Raw genomic sequence first — 25,155 nt, 5'->3', positions numbered from 1 at the left:
CTTTCCTTTTTCGGGGAGAAGTTAAATCTGTTTCACGTGTACTGTTTTTATTAACCTGTGTTTGAAGTGAAACAATAAAACAAAAAATATATACAGTTTTTTAAAAAAGGACAAATCCTTAAATATCTTTAAAACAGTTCTTATGTTAAATGTAAATGATTGTTTTTCAACAGCTGCACAGATTTCATTAATGTCTAGCTTTGCCCTCCATGGGCTTTTCCAGTCAGGCAGTTAAGAGTCTTTATTCATTAATATTTTCAAGGCCAGAGGAGAAACTGTTCCCTTCATGGCTGGGTGGTGGGCCCGGGGTGGGGGTGGGGGGGGTTGCTGTAAGGCATGAGTGTGAGTCTGTTCTCACTCCAGTGGTGACTTATTTCAACCAGTTCGAAGTGGGTGTGGCTCTTTCACTAAGTCTCTCTGTACCTCTCTATTTTCTTAAAGAAAAAACTTTGCCTGATAAAGAACCATTTTAATAATCTTGTTTAGTCAGTCAGCCCTTCCCTGGGAATGGAAGGTACTGGTATGTGCAGATACTACTACTCATCAACAGGTTGAATCTGCTGGCCACCTGCCCCCCCCCCCCCCCAACACTGCATCTTTTTTACAAGTTGAAACCAGTTGGAGATCTGGGTGAGGCCGAAGTGCTGGAAAGAGTGATGCAGACTGCCATTTTCATGTTGTCTGCCAGGAAAGGAGCTGCTGTTCTGCTTGTAACACACTTAAGAGTTTTACACTGTGGGGGACACCTGGCTGGCTCAGCCAGTTAAGCGTCTGTCTTCGGCTCAGGTCATGACCTCGGAGTCCTGGGATCAAGCCCCACGTGGGGCTCCCTGCTCAGTGCAGAGCCTACTTCTCCCTCTGCCCACCGTCCTCCACTTGTGTTCTCTCTCTCTTGCTCTGCGTTCTCTCGCTCTCTTGCTCTCTCTCTTAAATAAATAAATAAATAAATAAATAAATAAATAAATAAATAAATAATCTTTTAAAAAAAGGATTTTACACTGTGATGAGTCAATGGGGGGTGGAATTGTCTCAGGCTCATAGACTTTTATTCTCAGAGTAGTAGGTAAACTGAGGCAGAGCTACTGCTTTTGGTAAGAAAATTCAGCCTCCGGAGCCAGTGTGGTGAACAGTTAACAATGAGCGTTGGGGAACAAATCACTTTGGCTTTCTGGCTCTCTCATATTTCCACAGCCAAGCTTAAATTTGCACCGGTCAGAAACTAATATTTTAGGCCTCCCACAGGGCACTGAGTTAGACACGGCTTCCTTTACTTGTCCATCTGGTTCTCCCACCACCCAGGGACAGACATTCTTTCTCTGTTCCTTCTCAGCCTTTCTCCCATGTTTGTCTGGCTGGAGACTTCCAGGGTGAGTTCCCTTCTCAAACCTGCCAGTACCTCACCATTAATCTCTTAGCTGATCTCCCTCGTATTACTTTTATCTTTCTGTCTTGAATCTTAATCTTTCGGAATGGAGAACCATTGTGGTAAAGTTGCAAGGGTGAAGGCTCAAGAGTCAGAAGACCCAGATTCTGGCCTTGCCTCGATTCTCATTAGCTGAGTGGTCTGGGCTAACGCCGCGGGTATCTCACTGGGGCAAGAAGGAAAGAGGACTGGAAAGCCCTGTGGGGGTAGAGTCTTGTGTGCGTCATCACAGCCCTCAATGCAGTGCAAGCCAAGAGTGTGTGCCTGTTAGCGATTTGTCGATTGATTATTTGAAGGGTACCAGTATTTGCAACCTAACAGCACTACGAAGACATTCTTTTTCTGCTTTCAAGGGTAGCACTGCACTGACATGTTCTCATTAATCAAACGGACTGTTAAGCTAATGTTTTACCAAACATTATGAGTGGCAAAGCGGACTGTTTCTTCTAGAGACTAATCAGTCCTCCACAAAATGACTGCATTGCCAGGGGATCAGATGTAGTGAAGAAACAAAGGGCCATTTTTTATCTATAAGATGAAAATGTATTTGCCATTAAGCTTGCATGAAATAGGAAGTATTTATCGGATACAAAAGGACTTACACTGATATGATAGCAAGCTTCATGGAGACCATTTTGTGGCTATTGTGACTTTCTTGCTTTTTCTGCAGGATGATTCTAAGTAATACAAATATAAATGTTAATAATGCCGAATACCAACTTGTAAACTAAGTTTACCTAGCACCTGGAGTGTGCAAAGGCCCTGTGAAGTTTGTGGGGGACCAGGACTCTGTGAGGGAAATGAAATAAAATATACTCCCTGTGCTTTGTATTGTACTTAGGCATTTGCCGTTTGAATACTTGGTACATGCAGGAACTCCGTACATTGTGCTCAGCAAAAGAAGTCTGGTGGCATCAGAAAGTGCTTTTGCAGTAGAAGGTGGGAGAGAGCACGTGGGTTGGCAGACCTGCCACCCTGTTAGCAGATGCCAGAGTAGTGGTGACCTCAGGAATGGACATGGTCACCAGAACTAAAAGAAGAGGTAAAGGCAGGGGGTGGAAAGGGGAGGAAGCAGGAGTCAGGGCACTGTGGATGAAAGGAGCAGTGTTTGGGGAGAAGCAAGTAACTGTTGGGCTCAAGTCCACTTTTATTGGAGGAGTAGATGGAGGGCACTGAGGCTGGGTGTCTGTGCCAATCTTTGAGGGCTGGCCTGAGCCGGAATAAGAGAATGCCATTGAGGGATAGGTTTCGAACTATTTCAACGAGATGAAATACAGGAATTTACTTGATAGTAGTGTGTAGGATTGAGTTGATGAAAGAACGGCCCAACAGTTCACGATGAAACAGAAAGGAAGATTTGTGGGGCCTTTAAAAAGCCCTATTTTTTCCTCTCCTCAGTGTGTTGTGGCTGTGGGAGAAGAATCAGCAGGAATGGAGAGTGTGTATCAGATTGTCTTTGACATGTACAGTAACGAGGGTGCCATGTGGGACAAACTTAGGCAGCTGCCTGCAAAGCCAATGCTCAGGGCTGGAAAGGGAGCTTGAAGGAACTATGCAATGGAAGCTTACTGTGCACTCTGATGTGTAGGAGATTCCCTACACATCAGAACCAATGGGAGGCACCTAATCCACACTTTGGGAGCAGAAACTTACTGATCCTCTCCTTGGGGTTTTGCTTTTATTTTGGCATTTTTATTTCTTAGCTGTTTACAGTGGGGACTAGAATTCTGTAAGACAGACGACAGTAGTTTACCCCTCACTGCAGACCTACTGCAGTTCTGACGGAGGCTCAGGGGTGATGGTCAAGGTCAGGATGGGGTGGTTAGTGTCCTAGGGAATTCATCTCCACTTTGGTGATTCTTAGGCTGATGGATACTGACAAGACCCTTTGGAATGTTCCTTGGCTCAAGTAGAAGTAGGAGATTTCTCACTCTATCAAGGAAGACTCAAGCTTATTTGTCCTGACAAGAAATCTCAAACTTAATTTTCACATGACCTTGCCACTGCAAATGTTTTTTTTGGACCAGACTAGGATTGGACCGTGGTCATGGGATAGTCTAGACTAGCACTGCCCAACAGAACTAGAATGTGAGCTTCATATGGAATTGTAAACTTCTAATAGCTATATTAAAAAAAAAAGGGGGGGATCCCTGGGTGGCGCAGAGGTTTGGCGCCTGCCTTTGGCCCAGGGTGCGATCCTGGAGACCCGGGATCGAATCCCACGTCGGGCTCCCGGTGCATGGAGCCTGCTTCTCCTTCTGCCTATGTCTCTGCCTCTCTCTCTCTCTCTGTGTGACCAGCATAAATAAAAAAAAAAAAAAAAAAAAAAAGGAAACAAGTGAAATTAAATTTAAATTGTGTATTTTGTTTAACCCAACATACCCAACATATCATAAATACAACATATGATCAGTATAAAAAACAGATTTTATATTCTTTTTCTCATGCTAAGTCTTCAGAATCCATTGTATAGTTTACACTTACAGCATATCTCAGTCTGGACAGGACATTTTCCAAGTGCTTGATAGCCATGTGTGGCAGGTAGCTACTGTTATTGGAGAGACGTATGACCTCCCATACTGGAGTGGTATATTTGCTACCACCGATGAACCTGCATTGACACATCACTATCACTCCAAGCACATAGTTCACATTAGGGTTCACTCTTGGTGCAGTACATTCAATGAACTTTGATAAACGTATAATGGCATGTGTCCACCATTATAGTATCATGCCTAGTAGTTTCATGGCCCTAAAAATCCTTTGTTCTCCACTGATTGACTCCTTTCTTTCCCTCTAATTCCTGGCAACCACTGATCTTTTTACTGTCTCCACGGTCTTGCCTTTTCCAGAATGTCATGTAGTTGGAACCATACTATGTATGGAGTATATAGCCCCTCAGATTAGCTTCTTTCACTTAATAATATGCTTTTAAGATTCCTCCATGTCATGACAAATACCCACCATTTGCTTCAATGTGGATGGAACTGGAGGGTATTATGCTGAGTGAAATAAGTCAATCGGAGAAGGACAAACATTATATGGTCTCATTCTTTTGGGGAATATAAATAATAGTGAAAGGGAATAGAAGGGAAGGGAGAAGATATGGGTAGGAAATATCCAGAAAGGGAGACAGAACATGAAGACTCCTAACTCTGGGAAACGAACTAGGGGTGGTGGAGGGGGAGGAGGGCGGGGGGTGGGGGTGAATGGGTGACGGGCACTTGTCAGGATGAGCACTGGGTGTTATTCTGTATGTTGGCAAATTGAACACCAATAAAAAATAAATTTATTATTAAAATAAATAAACAAATAAAATTACAATATAAAAAATAAAATAAAAATAAAAATAAGAAAAAAGAAAAGAAAAAGAACCTGAGATCGTGACTGGAGCCAAAGGCAGATGCTTAACATACTGAGGCACCCAGATGCCCCTGGAACTGGGCTTTTTCTTCATGGAAGGTTTTTTATTATTAATTCAAATCTCTTATTTTGTTATAGATATATTCAGATTTTTTATTTCTTCTTTGGTCAGCTGCAAGAGTTTACCAATTGCTAAGAATTTATGTATTTCATATGTTTCATATTTTATGCCATAAAATTTTCCATAGTCAACATCATCAGCAGACCTTCCTCTACTTGTTTAATCATTTACTTTAGTTCTCTAACCATCTTTATAATAATGACTACTTTGAAATCTTTGTCTAATAAAGATTACATCTGGCCACTCTCAAAAAAAAAAAAAAATTCCTCCATGTCTGTTCATGGCTTGATAGCTCATTTCTTTTCATTTTGAAGAATATTCCATTGTTCAGGTATACCACAGTTTATTTACAGACCAAGACCTTTTACAATCAGGATTATATCCCAGTGGTGAGACATAGTCGAGGTGGGGATGTCTGAGAGCTGTAGGAAAGGGGGCAATTGGAATAGGTTTGGTTTTCTTTTTGCTGTGCTTAAAAATCTTCTGTGATCATTAAGAAGAGAGAGGGGTGGTCTAGGAGCTAGCTCAGGGTGAAAATCTTGCAGAAATATATCCATAAGCACAGATAAAGGCGAATCTTCTTTTCTTACATTTCCCCACCTCCATCCAACACGGAGCCTGGAATCTACTTAGTCAAAAGCGTTCCTGTAAGTTAGCAAGTGTCTGCATCAAATATTCCCTCCAAGCCAGTTTTATGAAAATATTTAGACCATGCAAACTGTTGGAAGAGAATGGAAAGCTGAATTTGCATGGGCATAATTACCTTGATGAAAAAATATTAAGCAAGAAGAGACCACAGCAGGAGATGCTGTAATTCAGACGTCAATCCCACTGTTTCAGGATACAGTTCCGCTCTATTTTCTTATTTTGGGAGTGATAATGCTGAATGACCTATCTTGTCTCAGTTGAGATAGATTTCCTGCTACTTGGGCACTCTTCATTGGCAGAGGTTGGTAGATCAATTCCGAGAACTGTGTGATTGCAAAGCTGGAAAGCCAATTCATCAGGCTATAGTGTCACTGACTGATTAAGTGTATTAACTGGAAGATGACTTCATTTTAGCCCTATTGAATCTTAAAAAGAAGAGTCTGGAATGAGTTAATGTCAGAAAATATCTCCATGGTCTTTTTCATAAACTGTCAATATCTTCTAAGCATTGGTAAACTAAGAAAATAATCACAGGTAGTAATAAAGGTTCTATTTAGGAATGGGCCAACCTGCAAAGGCTATTGATTTCAGGGTCCTTTTCAATAAGGTTAATCGCTAGTGAGAAATACAGAAGTAGGTGCTGGTTGGACAAGCTTATCACTTTTTATGAGAAGTGGAAGACTTAGTTTTATCCTGTTAGAACAAGTTGCATGAGCCTTGAGGAGCATTTTGTTTTTGTATTCACAAATCAGTCTCCCCAGGTTCTGTTTACACAGAGCAGGATGGCTACTTCTGTAGTCCATCCGAAACTAAGACAAACCATTTCCCAGCTTTAATTTGCCCAATCATAAGATAGGAATTGCATCTATTTGCAAAAATTACTCTAATATCCTCAGATGCAATGGTCCAAGAAATAGAGATTAGTATAATGAATCACTGCGCTTCGGGGGAAAGGAAGCCTCTTCATCAATACTATTTGTTGTACTTTTTTCCCCAGCTTCCTTCAAAATGTCTACTGTTCACGAAATTCTCTGCAAGCTCAGCTTGGAGGGTGATGTAAGTATATCATTTTCACTTTGTGTAATTTTTGCAAATTAGACATCTCTCTGGATAACTGTGCTACTCTCTTTCCTTGTACATCTAAGGACAACGAGGACAACATTTAGACAATCATTCCCCCCCTGCATTCCCCTTTTCTTCCCCATTATTTTTGCTGTTGCTAGTAGTTCAATTTGACAGATATGTGATGGCTCTAGAAGCTTTTCTGGCATCACATTAAAATTGGACAGGCATTAGTGACACTGGAGTTTTATCCTGCTATATACTTAGCGTGTCAGTGGTAGTAAGTGTCATGATGATACATGAGTTTTAATGTCATGCCCTGGCATTTTAGTGATGATTGGCATAAGCTACAGCCATGTCAAAAATGATCCTTATGTTTTGGGCTTCTTACAGTGATCAGGAAGTTATTCTAGATTAGGACTTAGACCTTTGTTGTTTTTAATTTAGCACCTGGGAAATCTTTTCTTCAGAAGAACTAGAGAACTAGGATTTTTTTGTGTGTGTTTGGTTTTTGGTTGTGTTTTGTTTTCTTTTTAGCTAAATAAGAAAGTATTCTAATTTATCATGTTTCCTTTTATTGCTTTGGCTATTAGGGAGCTCAGAATTATATCTAATTGTCTTTCACAGGAAATATGTGGACCTGGAAATTCTGATGCATCTGCTTTTTTTTACAGTTAAAAATTTTTTTAAATTATATGTGAAATTATACATAATTGCAAGTACTTTTAGAATCAAGTAGAATTTATGATATGAATAGGTGTAAATATCTAATAATACCATACATCTTTCAGATCATCTTGGCAGAAATGGCTTTTACAAGTAATACTGGTTTGTAGGTATATCATGCCAATACCTCGAAATATGCTCTCACTGAAATCAAAATACATTGAAACACTCAAACATCTGTTGACAGCAGTTTGTATTGGGTAGTACAGAACCCTCTGTATTATCTCTGGTGCTTGCCATCAAATGTTCAGATAGATGATGTCTATGCAAATACAGATTGTATGGAGTAGAGAGCCTATATATTTTTCTTATTTCTTTGAGGAACTTGTACGCACTGTTGTCCAACAAGTCCAAGAGCTAAATGATTTTTTTTGTAATGAATCTGATTGTTAGATTGTTTTTAGTATCAGATTTCAGAAAAGGACTTTTTGTGTAGTCTTTGAAGTTACTTTAGTATGATTTATTTCTCTGTGTGGAGAAATAGGACTGCAATAGAAAATTTCATATATTCCCCCATATTTTAGAGGAAGAAAAAAGTCACTTTTCCTCAGTAATTTGATTTTCAGACAAGTGGATTTTACAGCTAATAGGTTCAATTAACTATTTATTGTTGTTTCTAGAAATTAAAAAAAATATGCAAAACTTTCAGTACTTGCTGTTTTTGGAATAAGATGACATAGCACCTAGGAAATGAAGCCATATGTGATATGGCCCAATGGCCAGATTGCCTGCCTTTGCAAATAATTGCTGGTACTGTTAATAAATAGGGAAATGTTTTTCTTAGATTTCCATCCACATTTTGTAGGCACCATAAAACATATAGTATTTCAGAATAGCCCTTTGTCCATACCTTTTCCTGAATGTATGTTCCATTTCCATTGATTTAATCTTACTGGAAAGTTCAGTAAAATTAGAAAATACTTTAATAATCCAGTTTCAGAGTTATAAATATTAACTGGATTCATTATTTGGCCAAGGCCAAGATGGTCACAAGTACATTTTGAAATTCTTTGTGTAGTCCTGAACTTAGATTTCTGGTTTATCCCGGGAAACATTTGAGAGGATGTCACCTTAGTTACTTACCTGTATAACCTGCTCATAAAACCAAATGAAATGAATGCTGGGATGCCTCATAATGTGTTGCCCGTGGGTGGAGAGGTAAGTCAGGGCACCTCAGGCTATGAGTCTTCCCAGAAACTGAACTGAGGCAAAGTCATCACATTACAATGGGCATTATGTACTTGGGGGAGGTTGTGGGGATGGAGGAGTCTTGGTGTTGAAGGTGGATAGTTCCACTGACAACCTAAACCATGTTGTCCATCTTTGGCCTGCCTTTGCTGTGGGACTGGGTAGCAGGGAGGAGGAAAGCTGCAAGAGCTCTAAAGGAAGGAGAGAAGTTAACACTTGGGAAAGAAGAACTTGGGATGTAGACACATGACTGTCCTTACCTTAGTCTGGGGTGGTGGGGTGGGATGGAAGTGGGTCCATCAGATCAGACAGGGTCACTGGGCTTTGAAAAGCATTAGAAAAGGAAGAGAGTATGGTTTAAAAGGTAATTTTTAAAAAAGAAGAAATAGGAAGAGTGGTAGGCATAGGGTTAAAAGCATAACAGCAGAGGGACAGGAACAGAGGAGAGAGAGAGGAGTAGGAACTTCGTGAACACAAAGAGGATGTGGGCCAGGAAGCCTGACCACCTTGGTGTGGTGGCTTCCCTCTCACTTATCTGATAGTCTGAAACAAGCAGTCCAGCACTTTACATTTGCATTTTTTTTACATTTGCATTTTAAAGAATTGTGAGCTCAGCGATAAGGGTCCAGTGGAAATTCAGATGCCTGTAGCAAAAACTTGGCTAAACACACTTGTCATTCAGGCATTTCCACATATTTTCAGCTTGTAGCAAATTGTTGCTGGCCCAATTTAAGGTTTTTTCAGAGCCATCCCAGATAAATGGTGGTTGCAAGTGCCCAGCCTTGGGTTGTCTGCTTTTGAGCTTACACTAGAAGTAGGGTAAGTGAAAGTACAGACAGCCTATTCTAAACTAGCTGAGCTTTTGAAGATGAATTCTCATTAGAAACAGTGAAGTTTCCTATTCTCTCTTTGTGGTGGCATGTTATTACTTACCTAGTTACGCCTAGTCTACGAATGATTTGAATTGTTTAAAGAAACAATAGGAGAAAAATGTATTTTAGGGGTATTTCAATAGGAGAGTTTTAAATGTGTATGATTTGAGTATGTTTGTCTTTTAACCTCAGCATTCCACACCCCCGAGTGCATACGGGTCGGTCAAAGCATACACTAATTTTGATGCTGAGCGTGATGCTCTGAACATTGAAACGGCCATCAAGACCAAAGGTAGGTGACCTTTGTCCTTCTCGTGTCACACTGATAATGACTGAGGCATTTTTAGTTAGTTGTCTCTTTATTTTCCCTCTAATCTTTGTGTACTGGCCATTTGAAATTGTCCTTGAGCTTTCATGGAGTGATTCTAAACCTTCCCCACCTCACTCCATCCTTTTTTCCCACTCTCCCTTCATCCTTTCCTTTCTCCCCTCCTCTTCCTTCCTCTCTTTGGAGGGAAGACTTAAAACATGAGAAAGTATTTTAACCAAGTAGCCTAGTAACAGAGAAATAGGCGTCAGCTGAGAGCAGAGGGCTGATCCCCCAGATGTGTGTTAGGAGCTCAGCTCTTCACTTTGAGACCGCAGTGCCTCCTGTTCAAGGAAGAGGTTAGTCATGGTGATCCCAAACTGGCCTTTCTGGTCCTGAATGCCCCTGAATTTCATTACATATGTGGGAAAAATTTCATTGCTTTGCTTTTAGATCTAATGAACAGAACATTCAGACTTTTTTTTTGTTTAACCCTACTAGTTAGGCCACTCCTTAGGCCTGTAGCTTGAATTAGAAAAGCTATCAGGATGAGTGTATTTCCTCGAGTTCCAGGATGAGTAAGAGAGGGCCAGAAGGTATAAGAGCTTCCCTTAGAAATCAAGTGGATAAAGCATTTAATAGGGTGAGGTTGAGCAAGAACTTGTTCAGGTCATCGTCATGCTGTTTTCTGTGTCTATAAAAGTAAATGTTCAGACTCTTTGTCTTATGTTAATGAAGCATTTGTCTTTGGGCTTGTCCCATCCTCCAAATCCCTGGGACATTGTGATTATTGTGGTGATGCTTGTGATTGACCACACTCTTTCCCCTTTTGGACAAAGCACTTCCTTTCACGGTGAGGCTAGACTGAGATGCAGACATGACCCAGCAAACCAGAGCAGCTGCTGTCTCATACCCTTGCTGAAAAGCCATGGACAGTTTTCTCTTTGGAGTATAGTGTTTTAACTTACCGACACACTTGTACAATTCACATTAACAGTCACTGACAGACTGGGAACCTCAACCAGGATGGCCTAGGAACCTAAAATGAGGGTGATCATATGTGCTGGCTTATTTATTTATGTCTTCATTATTTATTGATTGTGCCCCCTTTTCACTCTCAGAATTGTTTCGTTTTGTGGGATAAATTATAACACCATCTTATCTAAAACCCTTAGAGAAACTGGTGACTTTTGTTTCCAGAGATATGATGGAAAGGAGAAAGATCCTTTACGTCCTTTGGCTCTGACAGGACACAAGGATTTGCATCATCTGCCTAAAGCAGCCTCAAGTTCCCTGGGGACACTGGGTACCTCCCAGAAGGACTGCCTGGACAATTGGAGGGAGAATAAAGAAGCATCCAAACCAGACCTTTAAAAAGTCTTCTTTTTTTGATGCTTTTCAAATGACCATACTTGTTAAAGGCCAGGCTGGGAAGTCAGGAAGTCACTAATCAGAAAAGGAAACTAGAACTTGGAGGGCTTCTCTTACCACACATCATTCTTTTTCGGTGGAGCTGGAGTGTAGTGGATGCGAGATTGTGTAAACATGGCTCTTCACCTCTTGGCTCTGCTACTAATTTACTAGCTATCTGACTCTGGAAAAATGCTTAACTTCCCTAAGCTTCAGTTTCCACATACAAAGTAGGGCTAATCAAGGTTCCACTTTACACAGTTGTGAAGTATGAAGTGGTGCCTGCCATATAGACAGTGCCTGAAACCTGTTATCTTAACACATGCGTGCTTGCCTATGCACACACATGATCCACTTTCCTAAAACTCACCCTGTCTCACTATTTGGGTGTGCCTCCATTCCTGGGGTTTCCCAACACACCACTGTAGAAACACCCTTAACTCACCCAACAGTTAACTCATATGACAAAGATGGTGGCTTTCACAAGCTTGAGACAAAGGCTGCTTTTATCCTTGCATGAGAAAGCTTCTCAGCGCGCGCTGGAATGTAAAGATTGCGCAAATGAACTCTGCTAACAGCTGAAACTCCCATGGTAATAAAAATACCTTCAGGCCCTTTCTGAGTTAGTAGGAAAATACTGTAGTTTCTAAATAGAAACGTCTGGAGGGTTAAGGTTTGGATTCATGCATTCATTCCACTTTGGTCAAAAGCAGCTGACATCACCCTTATCCTGGTTGCCACTATTTATTTATTGAGTGCTTGTTATGGGAAGGCATGGCACCAAGCACTTTAGGAATGTTCTTCTTAGGTGAAATTCAAATCCATCCCAATGTTATATTGTATCCTCTCCCGTTTACAGGTGACACAGTATAGGATTAACATGCTCCAGGACTCTTGGCCTTGGTTCAAATTGGGGCTTGAACAACTTGTCCAGCTCTGAGCCTGTGTTCTTAAACACCCCAGTGTTGTGCCACCCACCTCTTGAGGATCAGACTTTTTTCCTTTGTCATAAGTTATTTTCAGACATGAAAAACGTTTTGTAGTTGCGATTCTATTGATGTCAGATACATGTCATATTTGTGTCCCAGCTTTCGGTCTCCAGTCTTCTCTTCACACCTCTAATGCCTAGTGCCTTCCACTTAGGACCACTTATTTATTTTTGGTGCCTAGTAATTTTCAAGAGTAACTGACTTTTCTTGTTAATTCTGTTAGTCCTGTGAAATCATGTCTGGATTGTCAGTATGTTTGGGAACCTTGCATCCTTCTAGGAAACTGTGGAGAAGAAAGAAAATGATATTCACATAGAGGTCAGTGTACCAAAGATATTAATATCATCATTGATTATGGTAGCGAAAAACCCAAGTATCAGCATTGATTATGGTAGCAAAAAACCCAAGTTATCTTCCAGTTAGGGAATTACTTAATAAGTTATGGTAGCTTCTGGGTTACATAGAGTATCTATAGAGTGTAAAATGTGAAAAATAAAATTTATGAACAATTTTTTTTTTAAAGATTTTATTTACTTATTCATAGAGACAGAGAGAGAGTCAGAGACACAGGCAGAGGGAGAAGCAGGCATCATACAGAGAGCCTGATGTGGGACTAGGTCCAGGGTCTCCAGGATCACGCCCTGGGCTGCAGGCGGCGCTAAACCACTGCGCCACTGGGGCTGCCCTATGAACAATTTTTAGTGAGGTAGAGTTCACGTACATACAACTCACCTATATAAAATGTGCGATTCAGTCTTTTAGTGTATTCACCGAGTTGTGCAACCATCACAATTGGAAAATGCTCGTCTTAACATGCATTTACCTTAAAAGTTGTCAGTTGTGGAATTGATTCTTTTCTTTTCTTGTGCTTTCAGCATATTTTTTGTTTTCCAAATTTTCTATGATGACATGTATCAATTTCACACATGGAAGACAATAAATTTAATTATAAACAAAAATGAAGTCAGTAGTTGGGAAAGTAATATCCCTCTGTCCCTTTCTTCTTCCTCTTGATATTTGTAGATAACTGGTACCACCTTCTAAAATGAGCTAATTGATTTTTTAGCTTCCCGTTTAAAACACCTTCTACCTTCAGTGTAACTAAGAAGCTTGTGCCACACCTTAACCTCCTCCCTCCTCAAGCCCTTTACCTGCAGAACACAATGCTCTGTAACTGCTGTCTCCTTGACCTCAAAGAAAACAAATGGTAAACCTCAAATGCCAATATAAGCGAAGGCCGAAGGACCATGAAAAGATGGCTCTGGGCCTCCCCTTCCTAGAGGGCAGCCCAAGTGCACATGCGAGCGCGTGCCAAGTACAGAGCTCTCTGAGCATTAATTACCTGCTCTGACTGACCACGGACTTCCCCTTTGGTCTGAGTCCCCTCAGGAAGGAGAGCAGGGAGCAATCACCTGTGGCGGAGGGTCCTTCAGCTGCTGTGAAACAGAGGATGGTAAACTAGAGCAGGCCTGGTGTAGGGAGGGATTCGAATGAGGGGCAGAACTGGGTGAGACCAATGGGCTCGTACTGTCTGGACTGGTGAGGAGGACCGGGAACAGTTAATATCCCTCCTTCCCTTCAGCCATATCCTTTCTCACCTGGGTGGTCATGGCTTCTGTTCTCTTTGTGGGTCTCCCTGCCTCCTCCAGGGCAGATTCTCTCTCTAGCTTCATCTCCAGGATCTTCGGAGCCTTTACTGTGACAGGAGTGTACAGCCCCCATGTGGTGGGAGTTCTGACTAACACCCAAACAGTTCCTACTTGTCTCCCGGAGTGAGCCCATACACAGCCTCTTCTCCATGCTTTCTCTGAGAAAGAGGCAGAACCAATTATTCCTTGGTCTAATACTTACATGAAGTATGATACTTCACGTAAGGAATTTACAGCTCTTGTCATATTGTGTTGTAATTATTTATGTATGGATTTTGTTTCTCCCACCAGAATGTGAGTTCCTTGAGGGCAAGGGTTTTACTTCATTAAACTTATTTAATCTTATTTACAATGGCCCCTGAGACTGTGTGAAAAGGTAAATAGTTTAACCTATATTTAAATAGTAGTCAAATGTACACAGATCCTAGACCACACACAGGTGAGTGCACTGAAGAGGGACACATGGCTGGTGAGATGAGGCATCAGAGGACACTTTCAGAATCTTGGACAGTAGCCAGAAAGGATAATAGTCCCTTAGTGAGCTTTGATCTGTTTTCACAAAATGAATTTAGCTCATGCTCATAAGTCTGCTTTGTTTTTAGTTTGAAGAGATCTCAGTATTTCTTGAGTATATTACCTAAACCAAATGCATGGTTGTTTTGTGTATACTCTGGTTTGAGGTAGACTATGCAATTACTAACCTTAATTTATGTCTAGTTAGAAACTGAATAAAGCCATGCAAAAGTAGTAATATTGCTTAATTAACAAGAGGTTTCTAAGACTTAAATCTGTAGGAGTCTCTTGGTCTAGATTGGCCTTGGGTTAAATATATACTGTGGAGTGTACAACACAGCTGTGAATGGTTTACCATATGGGTCCAAATAACTAGAAAGGAAAGTCAGCTAAATTAGAAAAGGATGAATCCAGACTACATAAAATAGATTGTAATTAGAAGCAGCACAACCCCAGAGTTAGTGTAAGTGCCAATAGACGGGTACAGCTTTGGTCTATCTATCTCTCTCTCTCAAAGGGGAGGGAAATGAGTTGCCCTATTATTATTGCCAGTTTTGATTTTAGCAGTATTTGTGTTCTCCGGAAGGGATGCAAAAGCGGGTGATATTTTCCCCCCTCTCATAAGCACAAGTAGAGAGATGTGTAACTGCAGCAAGTTTTTGCACTTATTTTTTTTTTCTTATACTTTTAAAATGGAACCAATGTTTTCCAGCATGGCCAAAAATACGAACATCCCATGCCAGTGAAAAGCAGGCCAGGACGTGTATTTTTGGTTTCACCTGCACACCTGGAGGAGTATTCATTCAGCTGAGACAGCAATTAGGAATGTATTTTCTTGGAGATGCCAGGAGGCAGATTGGCTCTGAAAGGTGGCTTCTATTCTAAAAGGGGACTTGGGGGCGGGGGAGGGGCAGGCCCAAACCTACAAGAACCCTTAGGTCTGAAGGACTGCATGCTTGCAAGAGAGGTATTTGTAGCTCATGCAGCCCAGCCTTCCCACCCTCCCTTATGGGAACAGGAGGAAGGGGAGCCTTCTCTTCACTGAGGCCTTTCCCTTTGTGATCAAGTTTACTTTGGACTTGAGTTCTCATCTTACAGCACTGCTGGAAACAAAGGGGGACCAGTGCTGAGTCAATGGCCACCTTTACTCTGAGCACAGATTTTCTGATTTTCTTCAAAACCATCTTTGTCTACATGGGTGTATGGATGCCAGACCTGAGCCAGGAAGTCTATAAAACATGGGTGATGGAGTCCCTGGTGCCTTTCTAACGATAGGCCTTAGCTTTTATTGCCTGCCTCTCAGCCTTCTTCTTCTTTTTTATTTATTTATTTTTTTTGTAAAAACTGTTAACCTCTTTCCTCCTGAGGAAATCTGAGTATCAGTGCCACGAAGGGACACTGGGCATAGTAACCAGTTTCTTTTCTGGTGTCAGCAATGGTAAGACAGTAAATATTAACTTCCTTGCTATCAATTGAGTTAAGGATCAGGATGCTGATTTCTCTTGCATCTGTTCAGATTTTAAAATTTTCTGTCCCATGAGGCTAATAGAGTGGCAGGGCACAAGATGGCACTTGCATTTTGCATATCATCCTTCATTTACAATTGGATTTGGTTTGAATTTTGGATGCTGGCCTACTTTGTGTTTTCCTGCTGGTCCTGTGGAGCATTTTGGAACTACAATTATGCATGGGAGGCAGGCAGGGTTCTAGATTATTGAAGTATACAAGGGGATTAACAAATAGATGGCACTTAAATCCTTTCTAAGGGACTCAGCAGAGGTGAAATCAGAGCAGAATGGAAAAAGAAGAAATTTGATTTTTGGGCCAAACCTTCTTAGGCACTTAGGTAAACCACACTTTGCATGAGTCAGTACCACACCTCCACAGTGCCAGTCTTGGGGGAGGTGCCGAGCGCCCCAGCCCCCTGTGACCCCAGGCAGTGCTTGTTTTCTGTCTCATTTCAGGCAGCTGCCACAGGTTATCATGAAACTGGACTAGTAATCTAATGTCTGCTAATGGCAAAAGCGCCCATAGCCTTATTTTCATTGACCCCAAACCAAATGCAAATAAGACCCAGGCTTACACTGGAGAAGCTGAGTGTGGAGAAGGTAGCAGACTTGCTCCAAGTCATTAACTCAATCCATCCTTTCTGCATCCCAGTAAATGTTCTCATGATCTATTTTACAGAATGAGAAGGCAAGGCACAGGGAGCTAACTCAGTTGCTTAGATAGTACAGTTCTGAGCCCTACATGGTTTCTGAAGCATCTATTGCTGACACTGATCTAGATGCCTCCCCTTTTCATATGTCCCCCATGTGATTATCCAACTCCTGGTAGGACCCTTTGGACACAGAGTGCTCATGACTGCTGAGTGATACCAAGGAGTGACTAGGAGAGCAGGAATTCCAGGCCAGGCAGCACTGTGGCTGATGGTGGGAAGGATACTTTGGACAACTGTGTGTGTATGTGTGTGTGTGTGTGTGTGTGTGTGTACATGTGTATGCTTCTCTGTCCCTGAAGTCACTTCTAGTAGACAGATGGCATGTTGGCATTTTAGTCTTGTTGGGAGGGGCTCCCCTCTCCATGTTATCCCTCGTGGAGTGTTTCTAGGTCTTTCTGTTGGAAAAAACCTCAGTTGGGATAGCTCTTACGTTCAGTGACCATGCACTGTTAGTGGTTGGCAAATAATTATCTACAGATTATTAAAAGTGTGTATGTTTGTATGTAGTAAATAGTAAATCCAGTCCTATAGATATATAGACACATTGCTGTGTCCCAAATCATTTTTAGGAACTAGAGGAGTGTGGTATGAAGAAGTTTCAAAGTATAATTTCAAAACGGTACCAACATGACTCATATAGATGGGGGATGAACACGTGTCAAACATTTATTTAACTCAGAGGAGATAAGATTAGTTCAAAGGGACATTTGAAAAACTGGGTGTTAATAGGCACTGAGGGAACAGTGTTGGGATAAGATTGCTGGGCTGGATACAAGGCCATTAATGTCCTACAGGGCCCTGAAGCCATAACCTTTGGACTATAATCTCCAAGTTAACATGTTACCTCACAGAGCTTGTGCCTGACGGTAGTAAGTAGCAAGTTGAGTGAGAGCATACCCTGGAGAGGCAGTCTTGGATGGCCTTGTTAGCCACACTGGGAGGACATGCTGTCTTTCTCTTGGCCTTATTTTTAATTTTTGGTTACTTTTCTATAACAGGAAGCAAGATAGCCCAATGCAGTGAGCCTGGGTCTTTAATCTTGGTTTGAATCCCAGCTCTGCAAGTGATTTGCTTGTGTGACCTGGGGCATGTCCCTGCCTTCCAGGAGCATTTGTTTCCTCGTGGTAAAATGAGAATGACAGGAGCCCCTACCTCTTACAGATGTGGTGACAATTATATGGCAAAGTTGTGTGAAGCACTTCGTAAGTGCCTGGCACATAGTAGGTATTCAGTGAGTGGCTGATGCTACTATGATAAAATATGGCCACAAGCATGGATTGCCTCTCTCTGTGGCCTGCTGCTGACCTTCCCTTTGCAGAGATGATTTATTCTGAAGTTTGATACCTATATCCCCCGTAATGTAAGCTGAGGCATGGTTTTTATCTTCTAGATAAGGAATCTTTTTTTTCTGACCAGTCAGCCACACCCTGAGGGCCTCCTGAGCTCTCATCAAACAAAATGAAATCCATTTTCTTTGTGCAGCCAGTGTGTCTTGGCAGATGTGAGTCAGCATCCTGTTCAGAATGGCCTCTTGGTTCCTTGCCATGGACAATAAAAGACACATTTTCCATGGAATGCCAGATGTGAAGCTGATTTGGGGTTTCCACCCGCAGAGAGGAGGAGGAAACTCAGGAGGCTGATTTTATGATTTTGGAGTTGGCCGTTATTTTAGACTGCAAGTGTTTGTTATGTTTCAAAAATATGGTGGATGGTTTAAGAGACCCAAGACCCCAGAGTATTCTGCTTGAGTCCTGCTGTCAATGGCGCTTTCCTGTGGTATCACTTGGCACAGGTGTTACAGTTTGTGCAGTGAACTCTTCAGGCGTTACTTCTTATCTGGGTTATTTGGACGAAGGTAAGCATTTCTGTCCCTAGAATTGCAGTCCACCCTCACAGAAGCGATTGGTAGATGTGACTTAAAAGTCTTCTACATAAGCACCGTGCTGAGTGCTTCGTGTTGACTGGCATTTAGAGCAGTGACTGACCTTTCGGATGCCCCGACTAAAGGGTGTTGGAGACGTTTTTTGTAGTTAGCTGCTAAGATTCGTTGGCCATTTTCATGAAAGGAATGAATGCTTATGAAATTTACTGTGTTGTTTCCCATTAGGAACCAAATAAATTTGTGTCTTAGTTCCTTACCAGTGTTGAAAATTTGAACTATCAGTTTTGAAAAGAAATTTTTAAAAATCTGCCTGGAACACAGATTTTACTGTGTTCTCACCCACATTCTGTAGGCTCCCCTACCCTGATTACTGTTTCCCATTGTGAGCCTTTGCTTAGATTACTTTGACCTTCCACATGAAGCACAAAAGGAATGGAATGGGAAAAGAAACATTATTCAGCTTTGTTGGTTTTTTTTTCCTTTATGCTGTTGCCCTGCCCGCATAGTTTCTTTTAGCCCCTGGGCCCCTTCTGCCCAGCAAACACTTACTTATACACTGGAACATAAGAGATCTGAGAGTGTAAATCCAGGAGGGCACAGCCTCATCTCCCGGGCATCTGCACCTATGTTAAATTCGTTAAACTTAAAGCTTTCCTAGTGTCCTGGCACTTGCTGTGCATTGTTGACGATGATTGTGCTGACATAGATGGCTGAGTGATCAGTCCTCATCCTTCTAGCCTCATCCTGGGCAGAAATGGTGAGTAACCAGATGACCCTTGCAGCTTCAACCTGTGCTGAACTATTTTCCACAGGAATAAACTGCCTCACCAATTATGATAGCAGGTTGAGAGGAAGCAGCAGTGTTCTGAAGATAAGGTGGTTAAATCCCACTGGCAGAAATGTGTATTCTGGTGTTACGACACAGGACATGCCTTAAGTGGCTTTGACTAGGCAATTGATCCGGGGCTCCATGATTTTTTTTTTCCTCTTTCCAGTTCAATTTAAAACTTGCAGACAATGGTATGGGAGAAATAGCTTATGTAGGTGATGTTCTTCGAAGGGGGAGGGGGCTTCCACTTGCAGAAATAGCTTCCATTTCTTTGTAGTTGCTGGCATTAGCATTTGTGTAATGGATCAGATTGTTCACTTGTAAGGGGTCCCAGCATGTTGGATGCTGCATCTCAGCAGGCTGTTTGCTTGGTAAATAATTTAGGTAAAATACATTTAGATTCCTTCAGACTATCATAGTTGCTGCCACCTACATGAGATTCAGGTTAACCACTCAGGCTCTTTATGGGGATTTCCAATAATTGGATTGAATTCTGACTCTGTTGACTGGACGCTTAGCTGCTGTGAACAGAAAGGCAAAAGGCTGTTTCATTGACTAAAAGTGTGGACTACACTGCAGTTTGTGCAGTGAACTCTTCAGGTGTTTTTTCTTACCTGGTTTATTTGGACAAAGGTAAGCACTTCTTTTCCTGAAATTGTAGTTGACCCTCCACCTCACAGAATCACTTGGTAGAAGTGACTTAAACATCTTCTACATAAGCAGATTTCTAAAGATCCTTCCATTCCTCATGCTTATCCATCTCTCTTGGTGATTCTCAATTAAAATATGACCAGGGAGCTGGTTGAAATGCTGCTTCCTTGCTCCAGAGTTCTAAGGAGCCTTTAATCAGTAGATCTCAGGTATGGTCCAAGGGACTGTGTGCTTAATACATGCTTCATGTAATTTTAATTCAGGTGGGCTTAGGACCACCTTTTGACACAAACATAAATTTTGCATTTGTTTCCAAAGGAGAATAATTTTTGTGGGTCGGTGTTATTTGTTATGTGTTCAGGTCAGTCAGCAGCCCCAAAATAGCATTCAGGAAATACTAGAATTGAGGTTTGAGGATATGATTTATTTTGTTGTTTTCTAGCATTATCAGATTTGAGGAGGAAAGTTTGTTTTTCTTTTTTAAGATTTTATTTATTTGAGAGAGGGCAAGAGCCGAGCATGAACAGAGGGAGGTGCAGAGCGAGAAGGAGAAGCAGGCTCCTTGCAGAGCAAGGAGTCTTATGGGGGGAATGGGAGACTCGATGGGGGCCTCTCTCCCAAGACCCCCAGCATCATGACCTGAGCAGAAGGCAGAGGCTTAACAGACTGAGCCACCAAAGTGCCCCTTGAGGAAGAAAGTTAAGTGTAAAGCAAAAACACATTTTTAAGCAATGGCTGTCCTAACATGAAGTTAGAGCCATAGAATATCTAAAGAGAGAGAGAGAGAACATAATGTGTGTGGGTAGCCTTGCAGGGTTGGATCTGTTAGTGTTTTGTAGAAGCAGAACTAGAAGTCATTATTCAAGTGCTTTACTTGTGCAGATGTAGAAACTGAGACCCAAACAGGCCAGATGTTTATACATGTAACAGTTGTGATCTCTCTGAGCTTCAGCTTCTCTGTCTATGAACTAGGAAGAGGAATACCTATCCTTAACTGTGTAGTTGTGAAGACTAAGAAGGTAGTCTGTGTTAGGATTTTCAGAAACCAAAGAGAATTATATAGATATAGTTTGTAATTATTATGATGCATATTATGTTTATTCTAATTAAAGTATTTAGAACCATGTCAAGATTCTCTCAAGTTGAAGTCACTAGTTGATTCTAGATCAATGACTGTGTGTCACAGTGTATGTAAAGAACCCTTTTTATGCCGTTATGGTGAACTTTGGAAGTAAATATAACCAGAAGAAAGAAAACTTTACAGTGTCCATAATCCTACCACTCACATGATCACAATTAAAATTTTGGTATAAAGGCTTCTAGATATTCTTCTTGTACACACACATGTATTTTACAATAATTGGGTTATACTGCATCTACTGCTTTGCCACCTGCTTTTTGTTGTTATTTTTTACTTAACAGTATATCATGAGCATTTTTCCATGTCAATATTTTATGCCATCATTTAATTTAATTTAATTTATTTATTTGAGAGAGAGAAAGAGCATGTGTATGTGAGCACAAGTAGGGGGAGAGGCAGAGGGAGAGGAAGCAGCAGATTCCCTGCTGAGCAGGGAGCTCGATGCAGGGTTCCATCGCAGGACCCTGGGTTCACGACCTGAGCCAAAGGCAGATGTTAAACCAACTGAGCCACCCAGGCACCACTATGCCATCATTTTAAATGACTGTAGTATCCTATTATACGGATAGAAGAACATTTATTTAATTAGCCTCTTATTGGACATAGGGGCTTTTTTCCCTTTATTTTTTGAGACTATATAATGCTGAAATCATCTTTGCAACTGAATCTCATGTATATAACAATTACATATCTTTGTTGACATTGGTACTCTAAAAGTTGGAGCTAAAGTTATAGATGCTGCACTTACCTGATTTACGTACTGGTATGAACTCCCTCTGAAATGAGTATATAAACACATAAATAAATGTTACTTATTTTTATACCCAGAAAATCTAACTTTATGCATTTTGATCTAACATGCTTGAGAGCTGAGGGTTCCTTCTCTGTCACGTTGCTCATTGCCTCTGCCTCAAAGCATTACTACAATTCTGACATTTCTGCTGCTCTGAGTCTCCTCTGGTTTCCTTTAGGCCAGGCTGTTGGCCATTTGCATGTGACCTTGTGGGCTTAGCTACTGTCTCTCTCACCCAAGAATTAACTATCCAGTATGGCAAAGACTCTTCCCTTTATTAAACAAAGTTCATAATCGGTCAGGAGTTGAGACCCTTTACTTTCTGAATTCTTAAAATCAGGCTTTCTTAAGTTAAATGGTATTTTAGGAATATTTCTGATATAAAATTGGAAACTTTCAGATACAAGAAGGCATTGCTTATCTTGGTAAATACACATGTTCCAATTAAAATAGGTACTAAAATATTTTGGAGGCACTTCAGAACTCCCAATTTAGATTTAATTTAGATTAAAACACTTACTCTTTTTAATAAAGTTATAAAATTGATTATTAAAATTGCCTATTGAAGATTAAAAGCAGTGGAACATTTAGTTTCCTTAAAAAACAATTTAGTCTTCAATAAGTATGATTGTATTAATCAATTATGCTATTAAAAATACAACTGCCATATTAAATCTGACTCATTTGTCATGACAGTTTCTATATTTATAGAAATTATACCTAGCTGCTTATATAGCCGTAATCCTGCAATAAATATAAATAATTGTCTCTATTAATTCAGTTCACAGTTACTGTCTATTAAATCCCCAGTTAAATGGCAATTTGGGGACCTTCATTTAAAATCCTCCTAAATCTTTGTTGTTCCGTCTGACTGCCAAAGCCCCACAAACACCCCTCCTACGGTTGATTTCCAGAAACCAATTTATGAATAAAATAGTTTTTTTCAATGCAGATACTCAAAAGGTCCATTTAGGCTTGCAGTTTGCGGCTGTCAGGATAAAAATTGGGTAAACACATTTGGTGGAGGGTACTGACAAGAGCAACCCCTGATGTCCTGGCATTTCAGTTTGGAAAGCAGTATATACATTTCATTTTGAAAAACTGTTTAAAACCTTCAGCATTAGCCTGAAGAACTAGAGCGCATAGGTGATAACTGTTTACTGCTTGTATTTCCATAGGTGTGGATGAGGTCACCATTGTCAACATTTTGACCAACCGCAGCAATGAACAGAGACAGGACATTGCCTTTGCCTACCAGAGAAGGACTAAAAAGGTACAAGCAACTTCAGGGGCAGAGGGCATTCCTTGTTGAATTTCATTTCCTCAGCCATTGCTTTTTCTTTTTATGGATTCTGACTTGTCCCGGCAAGAGCCTCAGAAACTCTTGGGTATCCGAGGTTTTCCTCTTATAAAGAGTCATCACTTACACACTCATGGCCCCAGGTGTCCCTGGGGTGCTTGGAGCTTATCCCTAAAGACTATGCCCTCCTCCAACCAGGGGGTGTAGAGGGAATACTGCTGGGAACAGGGTTAGAAGGGACCAGGGAACATGAACAATAACAGCTATCATTTCTAGAAATGCTTGCTTTGTGCCAGGCATGTAGTTCTCTACCTGTAGCAACTCATTTCATCTTTATGACTTCTGCTAGCTCTCGATGTTTCCTTTTTTCTTTTTTTAATATTTTATTTATTTATTCACGAGAGAGAGAGAGAGGCAGAGACACAGGCAGAGGGAGAAGCAGGTTGCATGCAGGGAGCCTGACGTGGGACTCCATCCCGGGGTCTCTAGGATCACGCCGTGGGCTGAAGGCGGCGCTAAACCGCTGAGCCACCCGGGCTGCCCTCGATAAGATGTTTCTAATTTAATCTTAGGACACTAGCCTTTAGTTAGTATTGATCCTTATAGGCTCTTCTTACTCTTAAAAAGAAAATACACTTGAATTCTTAAGAGCTTTGCTGCAAATGGGCTTAGTTAGTAGTTCATTTGGTCTACTATCTTCAACATGCCATGTTCCCACTATTTAAAGAGTCTTTGTGTGCTTTTTCCCTTGTGCACTAGTGGTTAAGGAGCAACCAAGCATTTGTTCATCCTTTATTTTGTTGCAGTGTTAGGAAATTTTATTTTTAAGGACGGGATGCTTTATTTTTAACTTCTTGCTATTAAAAGCTTTTGATTTATTCTTGGACAGTGCAGTAAGCGTGGCTTCCTGCAGTTTCTGTTTGACTTAACGGCTTTCACTCATAGCCACAGTGGAGGTGAGCTGGAAGGATTCTGGAAAAGACATTTCTTTTCTTGGAGTTGACATGACCACCAGGGTTCTGAAAGTTGCAGGTCAAGCCCTGCCATAGCTCCCACCCCCACCTACTCAAACAGTTGGAAAGGACATAGAATCTGGCTCCTATCATCTTATGTGCATTAACATTCTTTTTCCAACTAGACTTCTATAATCTTTTGTAGTGAGGCAGAGAGGGGAGTATTTTATTTCTCCAGTTTTCTAAAAGGAGCTGGGACCTGGTAGGGCTGAGTTCCAGTTGGAGCAGAAGGCTCATCTCTTTGGGGAGTGTGCATATAGTTGCTCCTTCATTTGTCACTTAGAAAGGGGGGTGTTGGAACACACTTGAGTGTGCACACATAAGTGTACACAGAAATATAGAAGCCTGGATCTTGATTTCAAATTCGATAATTGGGGAACAAAGCCCTCACATAACCTGTCGGGATGGAAGATATTACCAGAATCGTATAGAGTTCATTGACCACACAGGTTTTGTGTGAACTGGGAACAGCTTACTGTCCTACTGGTTTTGTTTTGTTTTGTTTTAAGGAGAGGGGAGAGTGGAGGAAGGGGCAGAGGGAGAGGGAGAGAGAATCTCAAGTAAGCTCTATGCCCAGTGCAGAGCCTGACATGGGGCTCAATTTCACAATCCTGAGATTGTGACCTGAGCTGAAATCAAGAGTCAGACGCCTAACCAACTAAGCCACTCAGGCACCCCTGTCCTACTGATCTGGATGTCGTTCAGTCTTGGGCTAAGGGAGATTGTCATCCTGTATAGAAAGATACAGGGCAGCCCAGGTGACTCAGAGGTTTAGTGCCACCTTTTGCCCAGGGCCTGATTCTGGAGACCTGGGATCAAGTCCCATGTCAGGCTCCCTGCATGGAGCCTGCTTCTCCCTTTGCCTATGTCTCTGCCTCTCTCTCTCTCTGTCTCTCATGAATAAATAAATAATATCTTAAAAAAAAAAAGATACATTTTTTGAGATAAATTTCCGAAGGAGATTTTGCAAGCAAAACCTTAGTGTTTTGAATGAGTTGTTTGCATAATCAAGGAGAAAGCCCTGTATTTTAGAGTATGTTGGGGTATGGACTGA

At 41.2% G+C, this 25,155-nt stretch overlaps 1 protein-coding gene across 1 annotated transcript in view; it reads left to right on the top strand.

The window, feature by feature from the left end:
• The window catches only part of ANXA2 (annexin A2), a 45,612-nt gene that overhangs the window by 5,328 nt on the left and 15,129 nt on the right, over positions 1 to 25,155 (top strand). The window contains exons 2-4 of the mRNA XM_077881316.1: positions 6,553 to 6,611; positions 9,596 to 9,695; positions 22,967 to 23,061. Of these exons, the coding sequence (XP_077737442.1) occupies positions 6,564 to 6,611; positions 9,596 to 9,695; positions 22,967 to 23,061 (243 nt within the window). The 5' untranslated portion in view covers positions 6,553 to 6,563. The remainder of the gene's footprint in view (positions 1 to 6,552; positions 6,612 to 9,595; positions 9,696 to 22,966; positions 23,062 to 25,155) is intronic.

This window comes from Canis aureus, chromosome 32 (genome assembly GCF_053574225.1).
Source record: "Canis aureus isolate CA01 chromosome 32, VMU_Caureus_v.1.0, whole genome shotgun sequence".
Lineage (NCBI taxonomy): Eukaryota > Metazoa > Chordata > Mammalia > Carnivora > Canidae > Canis > Canis aureus.
Note: the sequence above shows the minus strand (reverse complement) of the source record. Positions and strands in the feature narration are given on the sequence as shown.